The sequence below is a fragment of the Mytilus trossulus genome, unplaced genomic scaffold, assembly GCF_036588685.1.
Source record: "Mytilus trossulus isolate FHL-02 unplaced genomic scaffold, PNRI_Mtr1.1.1.hap1 h1tg000363l__unscaffolded, whole genome shotgun sequence".
Lineage (NCBI taxonomy): Eukaryota > Metazoa > Mollusca > Bivalvia > Mytilida > Mytilidae > Mytilus > Mytilus trossulus.
The window spans coordinates 196,189-218,032 of record NW_026963339.1 but is presented as its reverse complement, the minus strand read 5'-3'; the positions used below and the strand labels follow the sequence as shown (position 1 = coordinate 218,032).

Sequence of the window (21,844 nt, the reverse complement as noted above, 5' to 3'; positions counted from 1 at the left end):
AACTCGCATATTGATAATGTAAAATACATGAAATTAAAAAAAATGACACTTCTAAAGTTTGATCGTCGTTTCAAAAGTGAGGCATTTGCCTCATTTGCCTCCATTACGCTACGGCCCTGTAAAAATTTACACACTTATACATTTAAAATAATGTAAAATTGATGTTTAAACTAAACATGTTCATAAAATTAATCAATATGCAAGAGCATAATAAGTATCCTAAGTGAAAAGTCAAACAAGTTAAAATATAAATAAATATTTACTGGAAAAGGTAAAAACAGAAATAGTGTGGATTTTTTCTTCCGGAAAGTGAATGTTTGTCCGCATTCATACTAATATTAGATTTGCACTGGTTTGATTATTTTCATAAATTTAAGGTACCAGATTACAATAATTGAAGTTTGTCTTTTTGACAAAAGATGACTACTCCAGTCCCCGTTTGTGTTGAAGCAGTTTTAGAAAGCCAAATACAAGAGGTCCGAGTAGAAGGCGATGGACAAGATATTCAAGAGGTTTATGCCCCGTAAGAATACTTATCAATAAAGAAGCCCTGTGTCAGAAGCTCTATTATTTTCATATTTAAAAATTATTATTACATGATGAATAATTTACTGTTTTAAGTGTTTTATGTTATAGCATAAACTATTAGACGTAGATATGATTATGAAAGGCATAGATAGAGTACAAAGAATATGTCCCACTCTAAGTCCAAGCAGGTGTTTTCCTTTGAAATATGCAAAGCAGAGCACTGTGAGTTGCATGTGATCGGTGATGTAGATGATAAAATGGGTCAGGTATTATCTTAGTTAGAGATTGAAGAAGAAGAGATTACTCTGACGTCATACGGCTGTTTTGCCAGAAAAGCTTGGGCCATGAGACGTCGGAACTCGTCCCATATCTAAAAGTGAATATTTACCCTTCCAAAATAAATAGTCAGAGATTATCTCAGACTAAAAATAAAAGGCTGCTTCATTGCTTTTGGTGCCAACGGACAACCTTGGAATTATATAAAGTGGGTATCTATTTGTTCATTTTTCATTTATCTCTTCATTTATGTAAGTTTCACCTATACCTGCATCCTTTTATTTTCTCATATTTTGACAGTTTTTGGAAAGATTAGAACTTGTTCTAAATCTTCACTTAGGCACCACCCTCCCTAACAACAGGACAGGTTAGCTACTGTTACTAAATGTATTCACACTAAAATATAGTTCCCTATGGTTCTCATGTATGCGCATATTTTACACATATAGACTGAAAAAATCTGGGTACATTATTGGAACAGTTCATTCAAGAATGTATGTCATTAAGGTGTGTTGATGTGCAGCCTTTTCAAAAACATTTTGATTAGGTAACTGGGTATTGATTCAACTAGTATGATTGACAACTGTCATTATCACTAAACAATAGGAGACCAGGTAGATCTTTAATTACAATCTCCCACCTCCTAAACTGCCAATCAAATTGACCACATTACCTATCAACCTCAGTCTTGCATAATTATACAGACCACTCAATTCATATATAATTCTTAATACACAAGTATTTGACCTCATTATTGAATACACAAATGTGTATATTAGATGTTTGATATTTATAAGGATGATAGATTTATTTATTGCCAATTATTACTTTTGATCTACATTACATAAAGTGATTCTGTAAATTGTATCTGAAAGATAAATGATGAATGGATTAACAAGATCTCAAAACAATGAAATATGAATATAAATATGATTAAATAAAAGGTATTCAAGTAAGGCCTATAATTTACTTGATAAATTTCCAATAATCATCTGTAATTAATCAACAATTAAATTAGTACACTTTTTTTTTCAGGAATTGGCTTGAAACAGTTTAGAAATTTTAAAACTTTTAATTATAACAAACCATTGTTTATTATACAATAATTCAAACTACGCTTCTAATCTTTCCATGAGTGATTTCCATCACTTTGATTACAGTGACCCATCGAATCAGACATTTTTACCTATATTTTAAATGGATGTCAAGTTACGAGACCTCAAGACTCAAATATGCAAATATTTTTATTTTTTTTCAACTCCTTACAGGAGATCGGTATTAAAAATTAAGAAGCCAACCACAAATATTTACCTCCTTTACAGGAGATTGGTATTAAGCATTTAGTGCCAACCACGATAACATTCAGAAGCTTTTGGATATTTTCATTGCTTGTATTGTAAATGAGCGAGGTGTTAGATTATATATTCATATTGACCTAGGGTCATCTATATGCATACATTATGACTCATTGTCCATTGTGCCTTATTTTTTTCTCGTGATCACATGACAATCTTTCAAAATGAAAGTCAAAATGCCATATTCGGTGGGTCACTGTTAAACTGTCTAAATATGAGAAAATTAGGGTGGCAGGTAGGTGAAACTTACATAAATGAAGATATAAATGAAAAATGAACAAATAGGAACCCAATTTATATATTTCCAAGGCCGTCCGTTGGCATCAGAAGCAACGAAGTAGTGCATCTATTTTGGACGGGCAAATATCCACTTTTCTGACATCCCACGACCCCAGATTTTTTTATTTTTTTTAATTTATTTTTCTATCATCTACTTTGTCCCCATATTAGTCCGAGATAAATCTGACGTTCAATGACTATTTTGCTAGACAACCTTGGGCCATGGGACATCAGAGTTCCTTTCATATCAAAAAGTGGATATTTGCCTGTCCAAAACGATTGCCTGCTTCATTGCTTCTGGAGCAGACTGACCGCTTGGATTCACATAAATGATTAATCCTGCCTCAATTTGTTCATTTTTCATTTATCTGTTCTTTAAATGTAAGTTTCATCTATGTAATGTGCATGTTTTTGGTTTCTTGCCATTGAATTATTTAATCTGACTTTTTTTGTTACAGACAACTGTCTATGTCAGAGAATTTGGCCAAGTTAGCCAACAAAATAGATTTTTATAAAGATGAATGTGAAGAAAAGGGAAAACCCACATCAGAAGGAGAAAAAGAATCAGAAGAAGAAAAAGCGACAACATTTCAACCATCATTATGGCCATGGGATTCAGTTAGAAATAAACTCAAGTAAAACTTTAAAAGTTATAAACAAGTACAGTACAATGTATATACCAGTAATTGACATTAAAGTTCTAAATTGAACCTATTGATGGGAAATATGCTCAATTTCTTTCTTTCTTGTTTTCCTGCACGTTTGTATAATTCATAGACAATTTTTTTTCTTCAGAATGATATTAAGAAGATTCAATGTATTAAATACTGTCCTAAGTTGCTTGCAATGTCATTATGAGATCTATAACAGCATCTTAGTGTACTAATAACTGAGGATCCAGGATCCTTGGAAAGTCATTTTTTGATAACATTTTTTTAACCTTTTTTATATTTAAATTAATTTTTTTTGAAAATTTAATTTTATTGAATCATAATTGTTTATACATGTATTATTAATTTTCAAACAGGATCTTTAATACTGTGATTCTTTTCATTCATCATACCTGATCTTCAAAAGGAGGGTAAACTGTCTATCTGTCCTCAAAATATTTAGTCACATGTATGCATGCTATGTTTTATATAATTTCATGATGAAAATGTACAAAATAATGGTTTTCATTTTCTCAAGACATGTCACTTGAAAGAATTTCAATGTTTTCTTATTTCTTTTGTCTTGTAGATAATTTAACTGAATTATTTGTATTAAAGGGCTTCCCTGACAGAGATGAGTGTCCTGTTAGATGTTTTAAACATTGCCAAGAGAAAGAATTATATGGTGTTAGATCAAGTATCTCAACCAGCCCCAGATCCAAAGACTGCCTTACAATTAGCTTCTAAAAAACAGGTAAAAGACTCGTTCTGACAAATCTAGATTTTTTTTACTTTATCTGATTTGATTTTATTGAGTTGTATCATTTTGGTAGATTTCAAATCTGCAGGGCTTTAACATCTTGTTTGAGAATACTTTAAATTTTATTATACTCATTAAGCATGAACTTTTTTGTCAGATGTCTGATATTGAGTGGGGTAGCTATAGGTCACGCCTTCACAGTTAATTTCTTGTTACGACACAGTCATTGATAACTTGGAATTCAAATTGTTTGGTGATCCCTTCTTGTTTTGTTTTTTGTCACAAGTTTTAAAATATTTAGGAGAACACAGTTGAATTAGAACATGGAAACATCAAAATCAATCGATCAATTATTGTCAGAATAATTTTGAGGTTTTTAATTTTAGTCTATGTAAAAATATCAACTTGAGAAGATTTGGAAACATAATGATAATTTGTATTTATTTTCAGGCACTAACTACATCAGCAAATATTTTAATGAGTAGTGCTGAAAGATTAAAAAAGTCACAGGCAGAAGGCACCTCTAAGCATAATGATTTTCATATAGAGCTGCTCAAACTAAGACAAAACTGGAGACTTAAAAAAGTTGGAAATACAATTCTAGGAGATCTAAGTTATAAAACAGGTAAAAAAAATGTGTTGTACATAATTATTTTGCAGAAAATGTAACTTTTTTCTTTCTAAACAAAACTAAATATATAAGTAGATAGAAGTAGATTTAAGTACTTTAGATTGCTTTGATATGATATTTGCAATCAGACAAATAAAGTCAAATGTTCTTGTAGTCAATTAATAGTAATACCAAACTGAAACTTATGATTGCGAAAAAAGATTAGGTTATATTTTGAATTGATTATGGTATAATTTAGCATACCTAAATGTGATTCATAAATTTTTGTTTTCCCAGCTGGTTCAAGGTTTTGGCAGGGAGGAACCTTTGAAGTTTTAAAGACCACCACTAGTACATCTACTGAACCTGAAGGATCTGCCACTAAGGGAGGTTTAGAGGTTGTTATTCCTAATGATCTGAGGGGTGTGGCATACATACAGGTGGAAGTCAAATCTGTTCCAGGTAAATGTTAAATTTATGGCTAAAAGACTTTAATTCCTTACAGTTTTTTTTGGTTGACTTAAAAATTATAAAATGTCAGGCATTCATTGACAGTTATATCAAATTTTTAATTCTTATGGATTTGATGGAAAAGTTAGGCATTCAGTCTTAAGGGGGCTCGCGGGTCTAAATCGACTTTTTTTTTCTAATATAGGATTTTCCTATGTTTTTCTATGATTAAACTTTATCTTATACCTATTGGAAATATAAAATAATAATATGGGGTCACCGTTCATTTAAGCTCACAATTTGCCTCCGAAAGAAGCATACATTTTTGTTGATGTCCTTTTTTTCTGTAGAACTAATAGGAAAAATATTGGTAATATCGAAATAAAAAAAGAACTAAATTAAAGAAATTGCTAAAATTTTACAATTATTTAGTTTATGTACAGCTTGCTTGGAAACAATAATAAAAACTATAGGTCACCGATGAGTTAAAAAAGATATTTCAATTTAAATGTTAAAAAATGACAGTTTTGCACCAAAGGGAGATAATTCGAAGCTTTTTCAATGATATGAACATTTTAAAAGTCATCTGTGACTAACCCAAATCGATTTTTCCTGGTGATTTTTGTACCATATTATAAAGTAATAGCTAATTGTGTCATAAATAAAATTTGTAATGAAAAAACAAATGTTTATTTTTGCCGATTTTTTTATACCCGCGAGCCTCCTTAAGTCAGGGTACTGGTATACGTATTATAAAAAATACAAGCTACATGTAACTGTCAGATATACATTCACTAGCAACATGATTGTGGATCATCAAATATTCTCCTTTAAAATTATCTACAAGTAGGTGCAAGTCACCTTTTTACCATTCATATCTTTAATTCCTCATAAATGAGATTCAATGAACATACAATTAATGAATATAAGCAAACGTTACAACATAATTACACACAAATTATTAGTATAAGAGCAAAGTATAAGGTAAATACACAAAAGATGATATATAAATAGTCTATAAAAGCAATATTTAAAGTATAACTGCAGTGACACATCATGTATTGACACATCGTGTATTGACACATCTAATAACACTGTCTAAGAGATCGACTATATTCTGCTACACACTGAGTAACATGCGCATGACACAGCTTGAGAAATTGAACCGATTCATCTATACTTGAAAAAATTGTCAGTGGTTTTCGACCGAGTAACATTTGAAAGAGGATTTCGTCGTCATACATGTTCAATTCACAGTAAAGCTGCACTGGAAAATTGTCACTTAAGATGTCCCACCAGACTTCTCGCTGTGCATTAGTACTTGGACAATTGCAACAAGCGTGTACGTAAACATCTTTAAAATTCCTTGTACATATATCACATATATTACTTGTTGTATTTGGTATTTCAGTTAGTAATTTAGTAATTAAAAAAGAATTTTTAATCTCATTAAAAGAATTTGAGTGTTTCCAAAATTCTGTAATTGTCACTGACGTATGAATATTCCTGAAACGTGTGAAGCTGTCATCTGAAATAACACGGTTTAACCAATTGTTTAACTGTATACTATCGACTGCGCTATAAACAATAGACTTCCAAATTTGTTTTGATGGAAATGTTCCATCTTCAATATAGTCAAGAAGGTAACTCATAAGTCCATACTGTTTTAAAATGTCAATGATATCAGGAATAAATCCGTAGTGTTTCCTTTGAGAGTCTATAAAGAAAGTAAACAATCTGGTGAGAAATATTCTCTTAGAAAGAGAGGAAATGTCTAAGGTACACAGTTTTTGTAGGAAAATAAGTTTTCTTTTGTCTATATATCCTGTTATTGGATGAATACCAAGAATACTTTCGCACATATCAGATCGAGTCGACGTTTTCAAGTTGAGAATATGTTTCACTATAAAATGTTGAAACCGGTTTAAAGTAGCTTTATCATAAGATTTCATGTTATTCCACATCTCACACCCGTATAAAACACTGGGTAGTATCACAGTTTTATATAGTTTGAGTAATACACACGGGTTCGTTGCATTTGTCTTTATGCCATTCAACGCAAAGTATGCGTTTCTGCCTTTTCTGCAGGAACTTTCAGTTCTTTGATTTGATTTAAATCGATAGTTTAGTTCTATACCTAAATGTAGATAGTTATTTGCTATCGGAATACGTTCATTACCAATAAACCATGGAAAATTGACATTTATCTCTCTCGTATTCACAGAAAATTGAATGATACACGACTTATTTGCATTAAAGCGAAAACGCCATTTCTTTGAATATTGGTTACACACATTAAGCATACGTTGTAAGGATGCTGGAGATGTGGCAATACATGATATGTCATCTGCAAGAGCAGGTGCACAACAATTGATATTGAAAATACCTGTCTTTGGATTAAATTTTTCCAGATCACAAATTAAATCATTTATAAATACTAAATACAATAAACCTGAGAGCACTCCTCCTTGTCGTACACCTTCTACTACAGGGAAAAAACTTGATTGACATTGATTGACAATAACTGCACTTTTCGTATTATAATGACAGTCATTAATTAATAACCATAGTTTACCATTTACACCAAGTTTAAACAGTTTGTACATTAAACCTATCCTCCATACCGTATCAAATGCTTTCCTGCTATCCAGGAAGGCTACAAAAATTTTACTAAACAATTCAATATTATGAAATATAGTTTCATGTAAATTAAAGGATGCAGTAAGACATCCGAGATATTTCTGAAAACCTTGCTGCTGAGGGTTCGGAAAGGTACTTCCATCAAAGACATATAACAACAATCTTGACTTGATAACATGCTCAAACACTTTAAGAACACATGGAAGTAACGTGATTGGTCGGTAACTGTCCGGTGAAGTCTTCGGTTTATTGTTGCCTTTAAATAATGGAACAAGGAGACCTAGTTTCCATCCATTAGGGATACGACCTTTACTCACAACTAGATTAAATAACGATGTTAAGCATCGGACTAAAGTATTTCCACCATACAACAGATGTTCATGTTGAATTTTGTCATGGCCACTAGCTTTTCTAGGCTTCAAGAGTTTAATTATACCATCGACTTCACTTTCTTTGATAATACCACCTGGTAAATACACGTTTTGTTCATAACAAGATTTAAAAAATATTTTATTGTAATCAAGTTCAATCTGTTTTCTCGTGTCATTATCATACATTTCATCACTGTCCGGCTGGTATAGTTTCGAAAAGTAGTCCATAAATGCATTAGCGATGCTCTCGGGAGTGTTGCATATATTATCATCCTGGATTATTTCAGGATAAATTTTGGACGAGACAGCTTTATTGCGTTTAATACGTTTCCAAAAAAGACGGATATCGCATTCAGCTGCCTTATTAATGTCATCGTTAGTTTGTTGTATATATTGTTCATACGCAGCCTGTTGTATATTTCGGAATTCATGTTTTGCTCTCTTGTATAGCTTATATGAATCATAATGCATACCTCTAGGGCGACCATCAATAACCCAGGCTTTTCGTAATGTTCGTTCCTTCTCGTGGGCAATCTTTACACCAGATGTCCAATACGGTTTAGTAAAGGGATTAAAACCGCACTTGGGGACTGTCTTATCTGCTGCAGCATGTAAAATAGTCACCATATCGTTGTATAAAATATCAATATCTGCATTATCCGAGTCCATTTTCTTTATCAGAATTTGTAAAGGTTCGTGTAAAAATAGTTTATACAGTTCGATTTGATCGTCCGTTATTTTATGCCATGCTGGTAGCTTACTAAATGAATTCAATATTTTATGAGGATTATGTTGCAACACTATTTCGGCTAAAATTGGTAAATGATCGGATGTACTACTAACCGAACCCTCGCTAAGTATTTCATAAGACTTAAGCTGCCTATATATACTATCATTCATAAGAATATAATCAATCATTGATGTCTTATTAATAAATGTATAATCTGGCCCTTTATGTTTAATTTTTCCACCTGAAAACAGCAATTGATATCTTTTAACAAATTTCATTAGCTCAACAGATTTGTACTTGTTTGAACATAATTTATCTTTCTCAAGACAACTGGCATTTAAATCCCCTGCGATTATAACATTGCCATAATTACTATAATGAGTATATAATGCATCTAATATATTAAGTTCAGTTCTATAGTTATCTACAGATTCATCAGATGGTAAATATGCACCAAAAATAAATAATGACCCTTTAGATGGGGTTTTGATCTCAAGACCAACAATTCTTTCTGAGTTCGTATCATGAATTTCATTAATAGAAAATTGAAGTGTGCTCTTATACAGGATGGCAATACCACCTTTGCCATGATATGCGTTATAAAAATTAGGCAAGGAATCAGCTTTACATACACAATTATATCCTTGTTCAATACTTGACAAATAATTTAAGGATCTGGTTTTAAGTTTATGTTCAGAGATAATACAAACATCACAATCAGTACTTCTTAATAAATTACTCAAACATACAGTAGAAGACATAATACCTCTTACATTCCATGCTAAAAGTTTTAGACTAGACATTATAAGAAATAAGGTAACCAAGGTAACAAAGGAAAATAATATTTGACACTGCATTTTTATTGTTTATTATGAGTCTGGTTCATGATGAGCATCATCCGTAAAGCGTTGATTCCATTCACGGTTGCTTAACCATTTTCTACAATACACGCCTTTCGGCCAAAAGTTTTCTGTTTCGACAATCTCTGCACAGTTTTCTGCGATGTTAAGCTTCGCAGATATCCGACGATCATTGTTCCTTGTGCTAAACAAACGTAAGTATGTTACATGTGCATTTTTAGTTTCTAAGTAACTTAAAATTCCAGCTCGCGTAGATTTCGAGTCAATTCCTGACAAGTAGTACCTAGCCGTTCTATTCTTTGTAACACCCGTAAAAAAGTTTTCATTTGTCGTTTCAACATGGCTAGTGACTCCTTCAAGTCGAACAGGAATTTTATAAGTAATGTCATTGTTTTCCGTATTTGGTTTTGATATGTCTCTGTTTCCTTCGTTTTGCGTTTCATGTGTCTTGTACGGTAAAACTGTAACATTATCACTATTAGTATTACCGTTAGAATATCTTTTTTCTATGTTTTGTTTACAAGTTACGGGTGATCGACTTTCTGGTATTTCTATAGGTGATAACTGACCACTTCTCGTACTAGAGTTTATCTGTATACCGGTAGTATGCGGACTATCTGGGGTTCCCGGTGGGGTTACTTTAGAGGCATACGATTGTTTTGAATTCAATTTCAACTCGCTAACATTCTTTTGTAGACTAACGCACAATTTACTATGTCGCTCAAGTTCGGAGTCAAACCGTTTTACATTAGATGTATACGAATTAAAGTCAAATTCCCCAATAGCTTTGGATTGTTGGTTTATTAGCTTGTGGTTTGCATCATATTGTGTAAATTTACGTTCACAATTGATTAGGTGTTGGTTTAATCGCTCATTCGTGCTCGAAAGTTCTGTTTTTAATTTGTCGTTTTCAGTTTTAATGTTTTTGATAATTCTTTTATTTTCGATTTCGTTTTTCTCTAATAAGATTAATTAAGAATATTTTTTATCCATTTAAAAAAAAAATATATATTTTGTCTTGGCAGCTGTACAAAGGAAAGCATAATTAAATTGTATTTCTGTTGACATTGCTGGGTTCAACAATCAAGTTTATGATTACAATGAGAACCATTTTGAATAATTAAATAAAAGAACAACATTTTGTCTAACATATCATCTTATTGTGTTTCAGAGAAAATGGATCTAACCAGTGCAATAATGAGATTACCATCAGAACTTGGTACAGTACACACAGGAACATACTGGCAACAAAAACTACAGGCAGCACAAAATGTTCTCTTTTGTAAAGAAATATTTTCTCAGGTATAAGAATGATTTCTGAAACTTTTATTTTAAATATTTTGGACATAATAAATTGGATTTCGTTGCAAAAACATGAATTGAGGTAAAATAATGTGTTAAGTTTTCAGCATAAGTTAAATTTGTTCATGATTTAATTGACACCTGCAGATTGAATATTGTATGAACAAGTTCAAGACTTCTGATTTTTAGTAAGTTTGTTATAGAAACAATTTTTGTTACATCTCATGATCTCTGGAACAATATTCTTGTGAACAAAATAGTTATTAAGTATAGGTGTTTATTGGCAATTTTTTAACATTTTTGTTTAAGATCTTACTGCCTAATGTTATGAACACGACTTGATACTAAAAAAATATAAGGCAATGATGTCATGTATCAGTGCAACAAAGTCACATGCTCTAGTTCATCTGCTTTAATTTATCAATGAAATTCATGTGACTTCATTTATACAAACGTATAACTATCCAAAGTGTTTTGTATGCATAAAAGTAGTTTTACTTACTATTTCATTTTACTTCATATTCTTACCCAAAAATTATACAGTTTAGACATATTGCTCATAGAAGAATATTTTTGATATTGTGTTTAACAAAAGCAGATTGAGGACTCTAAAGATATGTCTTTTATGAAACACAAACATGGTGGTAATTTTACCTTAGCAATCATCAAACAGTGAATACAATGTTTTTACCTTTTCAAACTGAATTTGCAAGTAAGCAATACGTTTTATACTGAGCTGAAAATGTAGTTCATCATTATAAAAAGATTTGACCTTTCCATTTATAAAAAGGTGTTTCCAAACTTTGATCTTACAATTTTTTTAAATGTTGGTCATTAACTTACGTATGGTAAATAATATTTATGTATTTTTATACGACCGCAAATTTTGAAAAAATTTTCGTCGTATATTGCTATCACGTTGGCGTCGTCGTCGTCGTCGTCGTCGTCGTCGTCCGAATACTTTTAGTTTTCGCACGATAACTTTAGTAAAAGTGAATAGAAATCTATGAAATTTTAACACAAGGTTTATGACCATAAAAGGAAGGTTGGTATTGATTTTGGGAGTTTTGGTCCCAACATTTTAGGAATTAGGGGCCAAAAAGGGCCCAAATAAGCATTTTCTTGGTTTTCGCACTATAACTTTAGTTTAAGTTAATAGAAATCTATGAAATTTTGACACAAGGTTGATGACCACAAAAGAAAGGTTGGGATTGATTTTGAGAGTTTTGGTTTCAACAGTTTAGGAATTAGGGGCCAAAAAAGGGCCCAAATAAGCATTATTCTGGGTTTTCGCACAATAACTTTAGTTTAAGTAAATAGAAATCAATGAAATTTAAACATAATGTTAATGACCACTAAAGGAAGATTGGTATTGATTTTGGGAGTTTAGGTCCCAACAGTTTAGGAATTAGGGGCTAAAAAGGGACCCAAATAAGCATTTTTCTTGGTTTTGGCACCATAACGTTAGTATAAGTAAATAGAAATCTATGAAATTTAAACACAAGGTTAATGACCATAAAAGGAAAGTTGGTATTGATTTTGGGAGTTTTGGTCCCAACAGTTTAGGAAAAAGGGGCCCAAAGGTTCCAAAATTAAACTTTGTTTGATTTCATCAAAATTGAATAATTGGGGTTCTTTGATATGCCGAATCTAACTGTGTATGTAGATTCTTAACTTTTGGTCCTGTTTTTAAATTGGTCTACATTAAGGTCCAAAGGGTCCAAAATTAAACTTAGTTTGATTTTAACAAAAATTGAATCCTTGGGGTTCTTTGATATGCTGAATCTAAAAATGAACTTAGATTTTTTATTATTGGCCCAGTTTTCAAGTTGGCCCAAATCGGGGTCCAAAATTAAACTTTTTTGATTTCATCAAAAATTGAATAAATGGGGTTCTTTGATATGCCAAATCTAACTGTGTATGTAGATTCTTCATTTTTGGTCCCGTTTTCAAATTGGCCTACATTAAGGTCCAAAGAGTCCAAAATTAAACTAAGTTTGATTTTAACAAAAATTAAATTCTTGGGCCTCTTTGATATGCTGAATCTAAACATGTACTTAGATTTTTGATTATGGGCCCAGTTTTCAAGTTGGTCCAAATCAGGATCTCAAATTATTATATTAAGTATTGTGGAATAGCAAGTCTTTTCAATTGCACAGTATTGTGCAATGGCAAGAAATATCTAATTTCACAATATTGTGAAATAGCAAATTTTTTTTTAATTAGAGTTATCTTTCTTTGTCCAAAATAGTAAGCAAGAAATATCTTATTGCAAGAGTTTTTTTTAATTGGAGTTATCTTTCTTTGTCCAGAATCAACTTAAATCTTTGTTATATACAATATACAATGTATATTCACTTTTTACTACCAACTGATAAATTTAAATAATCTTTACCATTCAGTGATAACAAGCAGTTTTTTTACATCTTAATATTTTATGATGTATTTAAATGAGTAGTTATTGTTTCAAACTCCATTAGAAATTTTAATTGAGATTAGTTTTGGAATAAGGGAAAGGGGGATGTGATTAAAAAAATTGAGTTGAATTTTTCTCATTTGAAATTTCATAAATAAATAGAAAATTTCTTCAAACATTTTTTTGAGAGGATTAATATTGAACAGCATAGTGAATTGCTCTAAGAAAAAACAAAAATTTTAAGTTCATTAGAACACATTCATTCTGTGTCAGAAACCTATGCTGTGTCAACTATTTAATCACAATCCAAATTTAGAGCTGAATCCAGCTTGAATGTTGTGTCCATACTTGCCCCAACCGTTCAGGGTTCAACCTCTGCGGTCGTATAAAGCTACGCCCTGCGAAGCATCTGGTTGTATTTGTAGTTAGCAAGAGAAGCAGTTCAAACCAACTCATCAGTGCCACATCTTGTTGTAGGAAACCAAATTATCACAAATGTAAGTCATTAGTAACATGCTAGCCTTCCGTTACAATTTGGGTTCAGTGCATTTAGTGTTAGTTGAGAGCATGAACCAATCTAAAGATTATAGCTGGAAAACTGAAGATCTATGAAGAACAAATGATATTATTATACTTTATGCAAATTTCTTATATGACACTTTTGAAAAAGCGTTGATTTAATATATATCAGAGATTGCACTGTATTGAAATTGCACTGTATCTCTGAGCCATTATTTTAAAAGATATTAATAAATATTTTATTTTTTTGTTATTGCCCTGGTTCCTTGCATTGATAAAATATGAGCAAAGCAAGGGACCTTGGAACTTAATTCTTTTATTGAATGTTATATTCACAAGTAATAGATTCCTTGTTTTAATCTTTAATTTCATACACTTTCGTAGCATGAAAGTATATTAAAATATATTAAATGTTTACTTTTAGGTGTTTCCAGGTATACAGTTGTCCATAATACTCTGTCACTCAACAGGGAAAGATAAAAACAAAAGGGTAATTATTGGTGCTTTGTAATATGTGAAGAAGTTTTGATGTTATTGCAAGATTTTGTAAATGTTAATTAAAAAATACGAAAACAATTGAGATGTTGAGTGTCATTTGGAAAACAACCCATAGACACAAATAACCCCAAAAGACATCAAGAGGGCAACATACCAGCATTTGTTTTTCATCATAGAAAATATGAACTGTAATGAATTAGAATGGACTTACTCTCATGACTCTATTGCCTGTTAAACATATTTTCTGAAAGAATTCATTATCTTCTTCAAAGGGATATTGATATTAATCAACTGTTAATACCCTGTCTAGATTCCAATGATTTGAACTATAATCATAGCTGCCTACAAAAAAATTACCAGTTTGAAGAGAGAGAGAGAAAAAACCCATGAAAAACTTGTTCCTATTGTTAGTTCTTGTATTGTAAGCATATTGAAATACCGCTATTAATCAAAACCTGGTCTTCAGACGTTTTTCAACTTAATCATGGTTTTCATTTACAGCCACCTCCAGCTCCACCTAAACTTGATCATAACCATGTGTTAGAACATTCCCTTCATCAACTGCTGAGAGAGCTACATTATAAAAACATTCATTATCCACCTCCACATCCAGTGACAGCAATGATTGGTGTTAGTAAGAAACGGAGAATGGCTGGACCTTTAGCCATGTGTCGACAAGATCTTCTGGAAATGGCTGACAAGTAAGTAGACATACATTTAGGTTGACCAGAAGGAAAACATGTTGATTTACCAATAATAAGTACAAATATAGTTAGGCTAGTGATAAACATCGTTGGTATAGGAAAATGTTTACAATAATGGAAGTGTTATATATTGAGTGACTTTAGTATTTTTAAGAGATATTGATTTGGGATGACTAAGAATGGTGAGATTGCATTGCTTGATTATTTTTCAAAATTTTAGATAAGAGAATTATAAGATAACTAGCTTCACTATTGTTCATTCCTGTTCAGTACATCACACAATGTGATTTTCTCACATTTATATGTATAAGGCCAATATTTTATTTGGGAAGTTTTAAAGATTATTATAAAACAAATAACTATGTCTTGTCTTATTGACAAAATTTAAATGTTCCTACAGCATGAAATATTTATTAATTTGAGGTTGTTTTCATTTGATTTTGGAACTTTTCCTCTTTGATTTTACTGTAGTATCAGTATTACTTGATAACTATTATTTAACTCAAATACTTGAAATGTAGATTTTCTGTTTCAGTGAGTCTTTACTGGAACAAGTTATTAAACAGACAAAACATCATGTTTTAAGACAAAAGTAAGTGTCATGTATAGTATTATTACAGAAATATTAAAGACTTTGTCATGTTTGTGAAACAAATCTAAGCTAAAATCTTTATTTGATATGAACATATCTTGGGATTTGCTTAATTTGTATAAGATTATGCAGTCTTCAACAATAGACATGTATCCATACAATGTGTCCAACTCTCATCTTGAGTCTATCAAAGTCTTTACAAAGAATACAACAACAAAAAAACATTTGGTATTGTTCCTACTAAGTGATTTATGCCATTTACATATCTGCAAGTGCCTATTTTAATGATAATGGTATTAAAATATCACTTATTGAGTGATATATGATTACTGTATGCAAATTTAAATATGAATGAGGATAACTTATTTTAAAAACTTTGGTATAAGTATAATAACATGTTTAGATGACACAATTCAATATCTGTATTTTTTCCAGAACAATGGGAGTATTAGATAGATATGCTATAACTTTGTCAGATCCACAGTTAGCTAACCACTGGAATTGTGTCAACTCTAGTCTAGAATCTAGTTGCAGGGTGCTCATCACTTCACAGGGCTATGATCTCAGGTAAGCTTTTGTCTTTTAATCAAGACCTGTATATCTATTGGAATTTAATATTAACTAAGTGATAATATGTAAGTCTTGAATGTAGAACAATGTATAATGCTATAGCTATACATACTTGCTGATATGAAACACACCCTGCTAATCAAAGTTACTAATGAAAATTGCTATCAATAAAATGTATATGCCTTTTAGTTTTCTCCAATATTAACTTGACTGTTAGACCATACACTATGCTATATAGACTTATTTACAAGTAAAAGGTAATGTTTACCTTAAGATAAAAGAACAACATATATGACAGAAAGATGTGTATGTTCAGAAGGCAGAACAGTTTACTCATACACATGTATTTGATAAAAGAAAAAATATCTTGATTTATTTCAGGATATGGCACAGTTTTATGGTACATATTTATGTAGATAAAATCAAAGTAATAACGAGAGAGGGACGAGTATTAATTTTGTCCTATGAAGAAAAAGAATTAGAAGACTTTATTCTGTGGCAAGTAAGTAATTACTGTTATAGTAAAGGGATTGTAACATACTAGAAATCTGTTACAATTAATTCTTGTTTTAAGTAAAATTTTGATGTAAATATATAATATGGGGACAAAGTCCCCAATAACAGTAGAAAATTCAATAAAAAAAAAAATTCGGGAAAATTTCCCGAATTTTTCATTGAACTAATGAACTCAAAATCATTCAATTTTTTTTATGTCATGTTTTATATATATATTTACCAGTTTATTATAAATAGGAAGGAACGCAATACCAATTTCATTTTTAATAATTCCTTGATATGAAAAAACGTTACCTGATGATAGCGTTTCTTTGTTTACATTGCATATGACGTCGTAACTTAAATAGCGTCACAACTAAAATCCCTAGCAACAGAACCAAAATCGGGAACATTAAGGTATCTCCGTTTCTCTTTTTAACATTGTTGATTTAAAATAAAAAATCATAGACTTTGTCCCCATTCACAGGTAATTCCTGCCTCATATTAAGGATAAGAAAAGGAAAGTCGTATTACATATTAAACAATATATACAAAATAGTAATGAGAAATGAAAACTGACAAAGAATAGAAATATGAAAAAAAGGTCTTTGTAGAATATTAATAACAGGTGATGTGCAGTATGATTTGGAAGATATTTGATAGTAAATATTCACACACAAAAAATCAAGTGTTGAACCATTCAATCTTTGTCAGCATAAATATTGTTATCTTAAAGAATGTCACTTGAATGAGTAAAATAACCTTTCAGAAATCTTTGTGATTATTCTAATTCATATCATGCACTGTGAATTAAAACTTACAAATAACTAAACAATAAAAGTTTCATAGAATGTACTGCAAAATACAGATTCTCAAATATTATGATGGACTAGATAAGGCAGGTTATACCGAAATTATAACTTGGCTTCATTCAAAAAAGATTATTGCTAGTAGTGGTTTGACAAATTCTAGTCTTTACTTCACTTAAGTATTTGTATAATTTATATTCCCTAGATATCACAGCATCAGATAAGTGTATCACAAAATTTGTCCCGTCTGATGGGCTGGCACATGTTAAATACAACTGGTGCTCTTGGTGTGTCGGACTTAGAATCTTCAGCAACAGCATCAGCATTGGTCATGGCTTCACCTAATCATAACAAGTAAGTTAACCATTAAAAAGGTTATACGATTTCTTACATTTATTAAAAAAAGAATATCTGTCCATTTTTGTACTGAGTTGTTTTTCCAATAACATGTCAATCTGTTCGTTCAAAGATATTTTTAATATGGATTTGATCACAGCAGTCATAATTATGAATAACTTAAAAATGGTATTTAGATATTCAAACAAGGACTTAAGTTTATTTTTCAGAATTGAACTTCTTTTTGAAGCCAAATATGAAACAACCTGTTTTATGATATTTACATTAAATATGAATAAATAGAACTGCAGTGTTTATGTCAATAAGACAGCAACCCTGCAAAAATAAGAAAAAACACAAAAGTTTTCAGGATATATTTTGAGTCTGTGGATGAAAAATAAAATGACATATGTGCTAGTTCAATATTCTATAGTCTAATGTGAAATATTTTTAAAATGATTGTTTTCTGAAAAAACATGATAAATGGAGTTGTTAATTGCTGCTATTAATTTAGTGACAAATATTAAATGCATATTGAGGATGATAACATATTAACCAATTATGCATATAACCTGCTTTGAAAGTAGACAACACTCGGAATTTGAAAATGATGGTTCACTTAGAAAAAGGTTGAAGAAAGGCAAAGTGCATTACTCTGATACAGTATACATACTTATATGCACCAATACGAACAATTTGTTAACATTTATATTTAAAAACTTTGAAACAATGCTGTCAAATATGATTGACCTACCACATAACCTAGACCTAATCACAAACTATTTTCATTTATAGGGCTCTAGCAATTAAAAGTGGTCCTTCAACTGGAACCAAGGTGTTCATACAGTCTTGCCCTAAAGAAAATAAATCCAGGATTGTGACAAAAGATGAAAAATGGTCATTTGTGGGATGTGAATTTCAGGAAGTTGATATGAACAAATTTGAGGGTCGTAATTTTCCTTCAAAACTAGAAACTTTAATGGCAGTTTTAACAAGGACAGCTACATGATATTTTTTATATAAAAGACTTTCTTGTAAATAAATGTAAAATTTAAGTGAAGTTGATAATTATACAGCACAGAACCATCTCCACTGAGTGCAGTAGTATCTTTAGATTGACATTATGGTCTAAAACCTTCTTTAATCTTATGGTTAACAGTAAGAATCTGACTTCATACTAGTCTTACAGGCCCACAGCAGTGAATGATGATATCCTCTAGTGATTCTCAAAGTAATTTCTAAAATAGCATGGTGCTTTTGCAGTTGATAGGTCAATACAACAGACAACCTATGAGTTTGTTGCACTTCCATCAAAACTTTGATTTTTGTGAACATCATTCTTTCAACAGCGATTGGTTGAAAAAATTATAAGGCTATATTGCACGAATTATTTGGCAAATTAAATTCCTATAATTGTTATTCAGCATGGCTATCATTAGGGAATTGGGATTAAATAATTATTGAACAAAACTATTTCTAGTTTATCTTGTATAATGATGAATTGAAATAGAGCAAGGATACAAACGATCCCCTCTTTTTGGTAAATGACATCACAAAGGAGAACAAAATTGACTAAATTTCTGATGGAGGAGATAACTAGTACTGGAAAGTGGACTATTAGGGGCCAGCTGAAGGACGCCTCCAAGTGGGGGAATTTCTCGCTACATTGAAGACATGTTAGTGACCTTCTGCCATGGTTTTTATTTGGTCAGGTTGTTGTCTCTTTGACACATTCCCCATTTCCATTCTCAATTTTATTAAAGAAAAACCCTTTTGAAAAAATGGGCAGTTGTTCAACACATTTTATCTTACAGTGCTTGTCTGTGAACATTTATCCAATGAATCTGGTGAACAACAAGTGTATAATATATCATTGAAAAGTGTTTTTATAAATTTTTTGAAACTCATGCACACAAAAAATTGGCAAGGAGGTCCTCATGACGAACTTGTTTAGTTTCTTCTGAAAATATTTGGTAATTGCAGAACACATAAAAAACTATTTGTACCCATTTATAAATACAGAAATGGAAAGGATTGTCAATATAAATATCTTGTTAATACCAGTAGTTCAAAAGATCTTCAACTTAATTGAAACTTATATAGAACCTGTAAGTACTCAGATAATAAATCTAAGATTTTTGAATGAATCCAATTGCAATTAGTCATGAAATAACTTGGCATTTCAGTATCTGACACCTTTCCATCTGCATTCTGTTTCCATTCTGAGTTATTGCCATATTGGAATAATCATTTTTATCTTTAATTACTGGTTATCAACTTTCGAACAATAATATAGTCAATCCATTGATGGAAAGCTTACAATTCACAAATATCATATAAAGATGTCAAAACTCCAAAGAAAATGTATAACTGTTCTAGTTCTAAATATGCTGTTGACATAAAAATATTATTCTATGAGAAAATAGAACTAATAGAGGTGACAAAATACCCCTCTCAATTATCCAACAGGATTGATATTTAACTAGGAAATTGAAATATCCAAAGTACCTTTCAGGAGGAAATCAAGGTTAACACAAAAAAAGAAGAAGATTTAATTACATTAATATTTAGTATCTATTGTGAATTGAATGTAAAATTAGTTTGATTCAAATAATTTAAATCCTTCCAAACATGATGTTTGATAAGACACATTTAATAATGGTTAAACAGTTCACAGCATTCCTAACGTGATTGGAGGCCACACATCTGGCTAAGGGAAATCAATTTAATTGATTGTAAATTCCCAGAAAATTTTTGTTCCAAGAGTATTAAGGTGGTACCTAACACTACAGGGAGATAACTCTGTAAAATCAGCTAGACGCTTCAATTACATTGTGTTGTTAAGGGAATAATAAGCTTCTCAATGATCAAAATTGGTGTTTGTCAAACTGCTATATAACCAGTGTAATTTTTCTGATAAAACGGTTGGTTCAAATTTTTTAAAGTTTTTATTTTTTTGTCTAAGAGTCAAAGTAAATACTTTGTCAAAATTTCAAGAAAATTAAACAAGCCAAAATAATTTTAGTTAAAGTGTTGGGTACCACCTTAATAATCTACCAAATAAATGTCTGTACATATTTTCCTACGGTCATCAGTATTTATATGTTAAATTGTTTTATCCGACAAATTGTCATTAGCCCTTAAAACTTTTTACATTTAGAGCAATATTTTGTGATTTTGTCATTAATATTTAAAATTAGGGGGAAAAAAAGATATTTTGCTATATGATGTATTTTACAAAGTTGTAAAAAGTCTGTGGAATATCTTTTTGGTTAAGGCTGTAGATCATATATATTTTAACCAAAACTATGTGAAAGAGGTGTAAGATATCAATGGGTATTGGGATAATCAAACTCAAGTCAAAAATGAACTGATAATGCCATTGCAAAAATTAAGAAATATCCAAAAGACAAACAACTGTTTACAAAATGCAATATAGAAAACTCAAGACTGAGCAACAGAAACAACAAAAATCAAGGGGTGGTGATCTCATGTGCTCCTGGAAGGTAAACAGATCTGTATTCCCATGTGGCCCTTTCTTGTTGCTCATGTAAATACAAACCCGAGGTTGAAATTTATTTAGTATGTCATATTGAGGAAAATGGATGGTTTGTGGTTACAATAATTGGAACATCTGTTATTATCTTCGAAACAGACATCACATAACATTCAACAAATTCCTGATTGTGTCTGTAAAATATCTGTAAGAATTTGATAGGACAAGCATTCTCTTGAATATCAACAGAGACACTTATAAACTCAATATGGAAGTGTTACTGTATTTTTACTGTATAAAAGTAGAAAGCTAGCAATTGAGAAGCCAAATAATGAGGTTCCGTCAATTTCTAAAAAGTTAGTAAAAATATGTGACAGACTAATTAAACCGAGAAATGGACATTCAAGTCTCATCTCCACTTGTTTTTGACATCACAAGTGTACTTATTACCCTAAACTGTCCAGTATATATATTAACCTATTAATTTACCAATACAAGAGTGCACACACTGAAATGCCTTGCCTGCTTTACTGATTACAATTGATTTTGTAATTTAGATTGAGGTCCTACTAAAACTTCACACAAACTATCATTATCA

General features: G+C 31.0%; 1 protein-coding gene across 1 annotated transcript; it reads left to right on the top strand.

The window, feature by feature from the left end:
* Positions 1-358: 358 nt before the first annotated feature.
* On the top strand, positions 359-18,805 carry LOC134701887 (mediator of RNA polymerase II transcription subunit 17-like). Its single transcript, XM_063562995.1, has 14 exons — positions 359-523; positions 2,897-3,073; positions 3,707-3,842; positions 4,299-4,473; positions 4,756-4,920; positions 10,681-10,811; positions 13,653-13,724; positions 14,171-14,236; positions 14,746-14,945; positions 15,484-15,540; positions 15,976-16,107; positions 16,492-16,612; positions 17,620-17,768; positions 18,546-18,805. Exons 1-14 carry the CDS (start codon positions 420-422, stop codon positions 18,757-18,759), a joined length of 1,899 nt encoding a protein of 632 aa, XP_063419065.1. The 5' UTR covers positions 359-419; the 3' UTR covers positions 18,760-18,805.
* The last annotated feature ends 3,039 nt before the right edge of the window (positions 18,806-21,844 follow it).

What these genes read in the sequence shown, in the direction of transcription:
- LOC134701887 (XM_063562995.1), top strand. Translation starts at nt 420, where the DNA reads ATGACTACTCCAGTCCCCGTTTGTGTTGAAGCAGTTTTAGAAAGCCAA. An exon ending in AGATCTAAGTTATAAAACAG is followed by an intron (nt 4,474 to 4,755) that starts GTAAAAAAAATG and finishes TTGTTTTCCCAG; the next exon opens with CTGGTTCAAGGTTTTGGCAG. An exon ending in GTAAAGAAATATTTTCTCAG is followed by an intron (nt 10,812 to 13,652) that starts GTATAAGAATGA and finishes TTGTATTTGTAG; the next exon opens with TTAGCAAGAGAAGCAGTTCA.